This window comes from Cajanus cajan, chromosome 9 (genome assembly GCF_000230855.2).
Source record: "Cajanus cajan strain Asha chromosome 9, NIPB_CcT2T_4, whole genome shotgun sequence".
Taxonomy (NCBI): Eukaryota; Viridiplantae; Streptophyta; class Magnoliopsida; order Fabales; family Fabaceae; genus Cajanus; species Cajanus cajan.
This window is the reverse complement of record NC_138525.1, coordinates 21,187,473-21,198,114: the sequence shown is the minus strand read 5'-3', so window position 1 is coordinate 21,198,114 and position 10,642 is coordinate 21,187,473. Positions and strand designations below refer to the sequence as shown.

Genomic DNA, 10,642 nt, shown 5'->3' with positions numbered 1-10,642 from the left:
TCCTTTGTATAACCGGCGTATTATAATTGATAGTTACATAACGTGGGATGGTAGGAGCACATGCATTATTATGCGATTACAAAGTCGTGAGGTGAGAGAAAGTCATAGAGACTAGAGAGAGAGAAGTTTGTATAGATAAGATGGGATGCACTTCACTGCTTAGAAGCCCCAAGAAAGAAGAACAGGAAGTACCCGATTCTAACCAATCTTACACCTATGAAGATTTCAATATTTTGGACGAACTCGTTGAAGGGGTCTTGAACACTAAGGAAGAACAAGAGTTACCCCATCAAAACTCTTCTAGTGCCGAGCTTCATTGGGATTTCATGGAATGGGAGGAGTTCATTCCACCCTTTGGAGAGGAAGGAGAAGATGAAAATGAAGGGAAACAAGAGGTAAGAGAGAACACGAACATGATGGATAATAGAAGCCTTTTCGAGGAGGAGGAGGAGATAAAGAGAGAAAACATTAATGTTGGGTTTTGGGAAGTGGATGATGAGAAGATGGTGGCTTTGAACTTGAACTTGAACTATCAAGAGGTTTTGGATGCATGGTCTGACCGTGGCTCTCTTTGGGCTGATGATTGTTCTCTTTCATTCGCTACCAATAATGCCTACTACGTTAGTATTCACCATTCATTCATCTTCTTCCTCTATTATCTTCAGATGCATGTTTGCAATTGTGAATTGATGCTTTATAATAACTATTACTCTTGATTATAGTGTTTGATATTTTTAATGATTTTTCCTATAGAATCTTTGATATAGTAGTGTTTGGATTAGGATTTTTATGAGTGAGATAAAAACCTTAGCTAGATGATATATTTATTTTGGAAGTTGGATACAAGTCTTTGAAGGCTGAATTATTTGGTAGCTAGAATAGATTTGAATTAGAGTTTGTGATTACTAATATAGAGTAGACATGGATGATTGTGTTTAGATGGGGGAAGTGCCAGTATTGGAAGAAGAGAGAGCAAGAAGAGAAGCAAGTGTTCTAAGGTACAAAGAGAAGAGGCAGAACCGATTGTTCTCAAAGAAGATAAGATACCAAGTTCGGAAATTAAACGCTGATAAAAGACCCAGAATCAAGGTGGTCACTCTTTTTGAATTTGGTGTTTCTTTTGGGTTTTGTATGGTGATTTTGTTTTGTAATGAAAGCAGCTTTTTCCGATATTTTTGTTTGTAGGGTCGCTTTGTGAAGAGACACTGACTGAGGCTGCGATCCTGAAAGATCCCAAACCCAAAATATCTCCCAAAATATCTGAGTCCACTCCCTGTACATTTACTTTCAACTCCTTCCATTCTTGTATTTATCCATTCAAATTATCCTTCCCATGCATCCTATATACTATTGGAAAACACAAGAAACAAAATGTCTCTCTAATTTCAGGATCAAATTCATTCCCTTTTTTTTAATTAAATTCAAATTTGGATTTTTATTTGCCTTCAACTTCACTCTTCTTATTAACCTCTCTTGCCTCTTGTTTTTTCACTCTTTCCCGTTTGCTTATTTCTAAGGTATGGTCTATGATTGTCGCCTAGTGATGTGCTTAATCCAAAGCTTCAATGGGTTATGGGTGGATATATTTTTTTCAAGTGTAACAATATGTAATCTCCTAAATATTACTTAATTTATCAGGCTGGTTCTTTTTTTAAAAAAATACTTTATATTAATGTTTATATAATTTTTCAAACTTCTATAACTTAAAAGACATCTTTTATATTTTTAAAAATTTATTTTAAAAGGTTTGTTTCTAAAAAATATAGAAATATAATTATATTTTTAAGATTCATTTCTAAAATATATTTTTTTTATTAAAAACATTATTAATTTTGAAAAGTCTCAGTATAATGGGTGTCATATTTAATGAGTGTTAATAGGTGGATATGTCAATTGTCAACACACATAAAAGAAGAAAAAAGTGGATATACCCTATGAGTCTATTTGAAAAAAGAAAAATGGTTGAGATACAAAAGAGCATTCTGATTTGGTATGCACAGGAGGATTGTTCCCAAAGAAAGAAGTCAGCCAAAGATTCGATTCCCGAATCTACAACCAAAAAGAATTTATACTACAAATATTAATTTCTTTTTTATCTTTTTTTATTTTTTTACTTACAAATATTTTACTTTTACTATGGCAGCAACTTTCTTATGCATGTACATTTCACATGTTAGCAAGAAATATCTTGCATATGAACTATAGACAAAATAAATAAAAAAACACTTATCCTTTTCTTTTTCTGAGTTATTCTAGTTAGGCGTTAGTTGGAGATATATTTATGTTACTTTCTAAAATTGACCTGTTGGAAAAACTACAAACAAATTACGTGTCACAAAGAAATTGTTGGGATTTTTATTATGTAATATATATATATATATATATATATATATAATAAGGAATTCGTTTATTTTAAGAGTAAGTTTACCTATGTTCAATAGGTTATGTTGTACATCAAATTTTAACGATCTAACGGTTGAATTTTAAGTTTTTAATTTAAATTTGTAAATTTTTAAAAAATTTGAAAATCATTTGATACTTTCTTTCATTAATTCAAATCAATGTATAAAATAATTTTATGATTATCCGTCAATTTGAATTAATAAAATGAAGTATCAAATGATTTTCAAATTTTTTAAAATTTTGCAGACTTGATTTGTGCATTAAAAATTTTAAATTCAACGGTTGGATAGTTGAAATTTAATGTATAACATGAATTATTGAACAGAGTAAGTTTATGTAGACTTACTCTTAGAATAAACAGATCTCTCATATATGTGTGTATGTGTGAATAAATAAATAAAGGAGGGATCCCTTACTCTAAAAGTAAGTTTATTTAGACTTATATTACTCAATAACTTATGTTTTACAACAAATTTTAATGATTGAATCATTTAATTAAAAGTTCTTAATGTATAAATTAAGTCTACTAATTTTAAAAAATTTAATATACAACATGAGTTATTATGTGAAATAAATTAGAATAAGTGAATTCTCTCTATATATATATGCTAAATTATATTTTCCTTCCTGAAAAATGTTAATTTATATGATACTTCTTTATTTTTTTATTTTAAAAAAAATAAATTATTATTCTTTAAAAAAGAATATACACTATATCTACGTTTATTATGTAAATTAATTACGTATTACTAGCACTTCACTCCATATTTTTGTCTTAGTTCACAATATTAATCATATTTCATTTTTTTTTTACATGTTTTATACCTTTTTCTCCCCTTATGTCAATAATATTGAAGACTTGAGTGCAAGGTGTGTAAACGCAACTAATCCAGGGTACAATAATTCAATTCAAAGCTTGAAAAAATACAAATACTAAAGTCGTAATCCAACTTAACATCTTACTTACCCTGACCCGTAATTTCAAGCCATGATTATTTGATAAATTTCCATGTATATATGTTTCATCATGACTTAAAATCGAAACTATAGTTTTCTAAGTTATGGTATGCAGTTATGATATTCCTCTCATTGGCTCATATATATATATGCTATGAATAACTAATTATAAATAAAAAATGTAATTACACAGTTTACAAAAATGTAATTACGTATAAGATATGATTAATACTAATTACTTGTGAATTAAAGTTAATTAAATGTAAAGTTTTTTATTTTTTTATTTTACACCACTTCCAATGCTGAGTTAATCACTACGTATTGTATAAGATATGATTAATGTTAACATTGTTCCAATTGCTTATGAAATTTTAAAGCTTTTACACCAAAATAATAATAAACGTTTAATATAATTTTACTAAAGTAACTCCATTATTTCAATAAGTGAGTTGAATAGTTAATGATGAAAAAATTAGAAGAAAAAAAATAGTAAGAATATCAATTATTTGCGGAGAATTTTTAAATATTAAAACTGTAATTAATTGGAGATAAGAAGAACATTAAATATGTAAAATTATTACTTTTAATATATAAAATCAAGTTTATTTATTTTTAACTACCAATTAATCAATGTTATAAATTTACTTATGGTTTTATAGTTTTATAAATGTGCAATTTCGTCTCCCAAATTTTTTTATAACAAATTTATTCTTTCTAGTTTTTAAAATTAAACAATATTTATCTATTATTTACATGATATAAAAAATTATACATAAAGTGTTAGCATGATACATGTCCATGGGTCAGGGTCGGTCCAGACATTCTATAAGTCTTAGACAAAATAATAAATTAGAATCCCTTAAATATAAGTATAAAATAAAAATATATTTAATAAAAAATAGACATGTAATTTTATTAAAAAAATTATATATCTTATTATATTAAGTGCATAATATAATTTTAGAGAAGACAAGTATAGTTATAGTGTAATTTTTTATTAAAAAAAAATAAAACAATTTATTTAAGTATCAATTACAAATTTCATTAAGTACAGTTTTCTTTTTTCTAGATATTTCAAACTTAGAGAGAGAATGTATGTAATATGTTATTCAGCGGAATTTTTTATTTCAAACTATTTTTTATATATTTTTTTCAGTGTTGTAATTTATTAAAAAAACTAAAAGACAGTTCTAATGATAAAAAATTGAAAGTCAATTTTTTTCATAAATAAAAAAAAAATTGAATGACAATTAAAACATGAATGTGAAATCTTTTTATTTTAAAAACATTTAAAAATATAAAATGAATTCAGGGTTCTACGAATAGTCACGAATATAAAACAAGGAAGTGTTTTTTTTTTTTTTTGAAATATAAGAGACTAAAAAAAATGAACCTCCTAATTAGAGACCCTAGACAACTCTCAAAACTGTCTCTGTCATGAAAGATGCTACATAAAAATTACTTAGTCACAAGTGATAAAATTATGTTTAAACATTTCAATAACTTTTTAATATTATTATACATACATCTATGTACAAATTTTATTTATTTATTGTTTTTTTGGCAGAAATTTGTTTTTATTGCTAATCACTTTAAAAATAAAATTAACAATGTTAGGTGAAGAGATGTGAGAGTGGGAAGATTTTATTGCTAAACACAAAGTCAACACTTTATAAAACTTGTAGTCACGTGCCACAATATATTCTATGAACTTTAAAAATTGAGTAGCCCTAATATTTTAATAGACCATGTTCATCGCTTTATTAAAATAAAAGATAAATATGTTTAGGTCTTTATGAAATTGATTGAATTTGAATTTATTAATTCTTTATATTTTTTATTGGTTAAAACTAAAAAAAAACGCAAATTAATGAGAAAATGATGTCTTGCAAAATATCTCGTTAAAGAAAATTAGAAAATGGCAAGGGAGAAATAGAAAATATTTTCTCCCTAAATCTACTCGATAATAGATAATAATAAATAAAAAAACTCTTGTTAATTCTCTTTTTTTCCACAATTTTTTTGTTAATCAGTCGAATATTACTTTTATTAGATATCTTTTTTTTTAAATACACCTCTTTTCTTATTTTTAGAAAATAAATTCTTAAAATATCTTTAATTTTTTTTATTCTCTAATTTTTTAATTTTACATTTCTGACATTTAATTTATTATTATTTTTTTTAGGTATTATTTTTTCCCCGTTTTTATTTTTAACATGCATTCGTTGTCTCTCCTCTATTATCCACTTATTTCGGTTGATATTTTTAATTCTTTCGATTTTTACATTATTCTCTATCCTTCCCTTTCAATTTTCGCTGTTATAATTTTTTTTTTCTTTCAATTTTTCACTGATGCAACATAGAAAATTGGTATTTTTCCAAAAGAACTTTTGGAATTATGTAAAATAAAATATTTCCAAAACACTAGTTTCATTATTTTAAAAAGTACTTTTCAAAATATTAAAATTGTCTTCCATAAAGTATTTTCTAAAATACTAAATTTAATGTTAAGATTTTTGGCACGCATATACCTACAACGTCATCATAAACCATTTTTATGATCCAAGTGTATGTAAAAATTAAAAGAGAGGAGGAAGAGAATAATGTGAAAATTAAAAGAATTAAAATTACATACTAAAATAGGTGGAGAATGAGAAAAAATAAGGGATACATGTGAAAGTTGAAAGAAAGAAGAAATGATGTGTGTGAAAAAAGAAGAAAAAAGTGCTAAATTGAACATTGAAGATTTAAAATTAAAAAGTTAATCCCTTCAAAAAATTAAAAAATAAAAGATGAAAAATATTTTAGATTTAAAAAGAAAAAGAAGAAGGTATATTTATATAAATAAGGAGATGTATATAAAATTATGATTAAAAAATTATTGAATAATAACAAAGTAAAAAATTTGAAAGAAGAAAAATAAAGCTAATTAGCCATACATGCGATCTCTAATATTATTTACTTTCATAAAATTATAAAGATAAAAATTAAAAGGAAAATGTAAACTTTTGGGAAAAGATATAAAAGGAATTTGATGGGAAAAGAAAAAATAAACAAAAAGAAACATTTTTTTAAGAGAAATGAAAACTTTTTGAAGGAATAATAAAAAAATAAAATTGATTTTTAATTCAAAAATAAAAATAAAATAAAAATAATAAAATTATTTATGATGATGACTAAATTAAAACATTAATATTTTTTTATAAGTTCTCACATAATTAAATTAATATAAAATTTTTAAAATAAGTTAAAATATCTTATAAAATATTCATAAGATCTTTTATAAAATTTTCCAAGCATTCTCATTAACACATATACATGTTTTTCCAAAGACTCTTATAAACACATAAAATATAGAATAAGATAAATAAATAAAAAATTCATAAACGAGTATATCATATGATGAATGTTATTGTTTGAAGTAACAGTTCTCTCGAGTCCCGTTCCCGCTAAATGCTTTTGTTATGTTTTTGTTTTTGCATATCTCACTGATCTCTAGTAAAGTTAACTTGTAGCAATCTTTCACATTTATCTTCTGTTGCATTTCTGCAAAATAATCTCTCTGCAAAACCTTCCCAGGATAATATATGTTGGTTACTGAACTAACCACAGGCCATAACACCATGAAATTGATAAGGAAACTTAACCTTGGCATGCCAATGACGACAAGGGTAATGAAATAAGAAAGGAAGGGTGTGAAACGCTACAGATGAAATAGTGATTTAATAATTTTATATCAACATGGTTATTCTTTCCAAGTTGCAAGTATAAAAACCTGATATAATAGAATATGAGATATGATTAAAATACTATTTTTTCATCCATAAATTTATACAATGATATGATTACGATAAGTTATTAAAATAAGACAACGATTATTTTAAGCATTCTAATGTTGTTTTACACCGCACTACTCTAGAATGTGAAATAGAACAATCAAAAAGAGACACGGAATTCTCCGAGTGGCTATGCATAACTCAGGCGGTGGCGGTGGCGGTGGCGGTGTGTGCCACGTGGTGGCGATGCCGTTTCCGGGAAGAGGGCACATCAACCCCATGATGAACCTGTGCAAGATCCTTGCATGCAAAAGACCGAACGAGATTCTCATAACCTTCGTGGTCACGGAGGAGTGGCTCGGCTTCATCGGCGCCGATCCCAAGCCGGACGCCATACGCCTGGCCGCCATACCCAACGTGGTGCCCGCCGAGCGCCACAAAGCCGCCAATTTTCCGGCGTTCTACGAAGCCGTCATGAGCAACATGGAAGCGCCGTTCGAGCGGCTCCTCGATCGGCTCCAGCCGCCGCCGACTGCGATCCTCGGCTGCGTTGAGCTCCGGTGGCCCATCGCGCTCGCCAACCGCAGGAATATTCCGGTGGCTGCGTTTTGGACCATGTCGGCGTCGTTTTACTCCATGTTACATCACCTTCATGTCTTCGCACCACACCCGGATATTACCGTTTCTATAGATACGCTCGGTAAATCGCTTCTTTACTTCTCATTTTGCTTAATAAATTGACTCAACTCAAGCTCAAATTATCGACCTAAATATAATTCCTATTAATGTTTTTTTTTAATTTAATTAGAATGTATTAATCGAATAAAAGATTGTTAGATGTATATCGTAAGATTGTCGACTTTCATGATATTTATTTTCTAGATATATAGTGTAATTTCTAATTAGTCCACAATGTAAAAAAATAAATAAAATTACACTTTCATTATGAAAAATGAAAGCCTTTTTTTAAAAGAAAAATGAAGACAAGCCAAGTCCCCTAAATTTCAAATAATTTGTGTTTCCATATAGATAGATAGACACTTAAGAAATTTGTCGTTAAAAAAATGGGATAAGGATGGAGACCAAAACACTTGTTTACTAATAAAAATAAGATGTTTATTAAACTACAACAAACTTCTGTTTCTTTATCGAGACTATTAAAAACAATCTAAATTGACCAGGGGATGATGTTAAATTTGAGATTTAGTAGTAAGAATTTGGCAGTATGTTCATTAATATAAGCAAGCATTCTTCAATCTGTTGTAGTGATTAGTGAACAGGTATAAGTTCTATGAGGGTCTCAGTTTAGAATGAGTCTTTTTAAATAACCTTCGGCAGTGTTTTTTTTAGTAGGAAAAAATAAGAAGGAAAAATTAAAATTAATTTTTATATAAAATAAAACTAACTTATACAAAAGTTAAAAATAAAATTTTAATTTTGTAGAAGTCAATAGGAGAGAACTTTTATAAATTAGATAATACATAAGTTAATTTTAGTTTATAAAAAGAATTATTTTTTTTAAAAATTTTTTCTATAGGTATTTCTAGAGCTAACATGTCCAACATATGCTAACTTGTGGGATACGAGCTGAAATAATGTTTTGCAAAACACATTCTTTAGTAATTAAGTGGGACTATGTTCCAACTAATATTAATTCCACAGTCAAAAGGACCAAAACTTGTAGGAAAATGTTAAGGTCCCACTAAAGAGCTAAATACTGTAATTAAGGTGGTTACCAGCAAATAATTGTGAGTTGGCATAACTGATAAAGGGTAAAACAATTTTTATTTCATATCATGCAAAAGATTAATGCAATTGCATATGGGTGCATGTCTGATCTTCTTTTATAAATGATGCAGATGAAGAAGCAAGCAACATCCCAGGAATTTCTTCAGCTCATTTGACAGACCTTCGAACTGTACTTCATGACAACGATCAACGAGTCCTGCAGCTTGCATTGGAATGTATTTCGAAAGTTCCCAAAGCAAATTATCTTTTACTCACAACAGTCCAAGAGTTAGAAGCTGAAATAATTGAATCCTTAAAAGCTATTTTCCCCTTTCCAGTCTATCCTACTGGCCCTGCAATACCTTATTTAGAACTAGGAGAAAGCCCTTCTTACGTGAACAATGATCATAGTCATGACTACTTAAAATGGCTAGATTCTCAGCCACCTGAATCAGTATTGTACATTTCTTTGGGTAGTTTTCTTTCAGTGTCCAGTGCCCAAATGGATCAAATTGCTGAAGCACTAAATAATAGCAACATTCGTTACCTTTGGGTGGCTCGAGCTGATGCTTCTTGGTTGAAAGACAAGTGTGGTGATAAGGGCATGGTGGTGCCATGGTGTGACCAATTGAAGGTGTTGTGTCATTCTTCCATAGGTGGATTTTGGAGCCATTGTGGATGGAATTCCACTCTTGAAGCTCTCTTTGCTGGGGTGCCAATGCTGACATTCCCTCTTTTCTTGGATCAAGTTCCAAATAGCAGCCAAATTGTAGATGAGTGGAAGAATGGGTGTAAGGTACAGACATCAAAGTTGGGCAGTGAAGAGATTGTGGCAAAAGAAGAGATAGAAGAACTGGTTAAGAGGTTTATGGATGTTGAAAGCCAAAAGGGAAAGGAGATCAGAGACAGGGCTAGAGAAATCAAGGTTATGTGTCACAGAGCGATTGCCACAGGTGGATCCTCAGATGGAAACCTTGATGCATTCATTAGAGACATTTCAAAACCACTGACGCATTGAGCAACTATAAAGTGTTGGATATTGTATTTAACCTTGTAAAATGTCTTGTAACTGAAAGTGAGTTTGACCTTTTACATACATTAAGCAATTTGAGATCCGCATGCTACTTACCAATGCTCCAAAATGCAGTTTACTGCAGATATTTAAGTCTTTTAATAGAGATGCTTTATTTTAGAAACTGTGAGGCGATACAAGATATACCATACAGGTAATGCTTTAAATGGCCCGGGCATTGTCACACTATGTTCTCCCTTTAGAGCCTATTTAGCCAAGGAAAAAAAAATCAATGGGACATCCAAAACATTTAAAATCTAAAAACAGAATCCATGAAGGGAATGAATGGACGTTGATTCACATAAACAGAAAACATTAGATGATAACAGTAATGAGTCATATCATTACTTGCATAAGTGATAAAACAACATGCACATATGTCACAATAAAAATGTAACCATATATCACAATAAAAATGTTCCCATTATGATATATGGTTTCTTTATAGTCAGGACTTTTCATCTAAATAAACATATATGGTGCAATTGATGTTTAGCATTAATCATTTATAATAGGATCAACCACATTTACACTAATATATTTGGAAATATAAATATGCACATAAAATTACATGAAGTATCTATTTGCGCATGTGTTTTGTTACTTTAAAATAAGAAACAAAATTCTCCCAAAAAATTATGATATTTTTTATGTATCTACTAACACAACAAGTTTTATAATAATAGAAACAATTCACATGTGAAAG

At 28.8% G+C, this 10,642-nt stretch overlaps 2 protein-coding genes across 3 annotated transcripts; both read left to right on the top strand.

Moving 5' to 3' along the window:
• LOC109804568 (CCT motif family protein) lies at window positions 1–1,449 on the top strand. Of its 2 annotated transcripts, none has more exons than XR_014429895.1 (3): window positions 1–620; window positions 920–1,089; window positions 1,186–1,449. XR_014429895.1 is itself a non-coding variant. In XM_020366425.3 (3 exons), exons 1-3 carry the CDS (start codon window positions 141–143, stop codon window positions 1,207–1,209), a joined length of 654 nt encoding a protein of 217 aa, XP_020222014.1. In that variant the 5' UTR covers window positions 10–140; the 3' UTR covers window positions 1,210–1,449. The 2 variants fall into 2 exon arrangements, 1 of the variants encoding a protein (XP_020222014.1); XM_020366425.3 differs by having other exon boundaries at window positions 10–620; window positions 940–1,089.
• A 5,781-nt stretch (window positions 1,450–7,230) lies between these two features.
• LOC109809875 (UDP-glycosyltransferase 87A1-like) lies at window positions 7,231–9,992 on the top strand. Its single transcript, XM_083063902.1, has 2 exons — window positions 7,231–7,836; window positions 8,996–9,992. The coding sequence occupies exons 1-2, from the start codon at window positions 7,329–7,331 to the stop codon at window positions 9,880–9,882; spliced, it is 1,395 nt and encodes a 464-aa protein (XP_082920028.1). The 5' UTR covers window positions 7,231–7,328; the 3' UTR covers window positions 9,883–9,992.
• The last annotated feature ends 650 nt before the right edge of the window (window positions 9,993–10,642 follow it).

What these genes read in the sequence shown, in the direction of transcription:
- LOC109804568 (XM_020366425.3), top strand. Translation starts at nt 141, where the DNA reads ATGGGATGCACTTCACTGCTTAGAAGCCCCAAGAAAGAAGAACAGGAA. An exon ending in CTACCAATAATGCCTACTAC is followed by an intron (nt 621 to 939) that starts GTTAGTATTCAC and finishes GATTGTGTTTAG; the next exon opens with ATGGGGGAAGTGCCAGTATT. An exon ending in ATAAAAGACCCAGAATCAAG is followed by an intron (nt 1,090 to 1,185) that starts GTGGTCACTCTT and finishes TTTTGTTTGTAG; the next exon opens with GGTCGCTTTGTGAAGAGACA.
- LOC109809875 (XM_083063902.1), top strand. Translation starts at nt 7,329, where the DNA reads ATGCATAACTCAGGCGGTGGCGGTGGCGGTGGCGGTGTGTGCCACGTG. An exon ending in CGTTTCTATAGATACGCTCG is followed by an intron (nt 7,837 to 8,995) that starts GTAAATCGCTTC and finishes TAAATGATGCAG; the next exon opens with ATGAAGAAGCAAGCAACATC.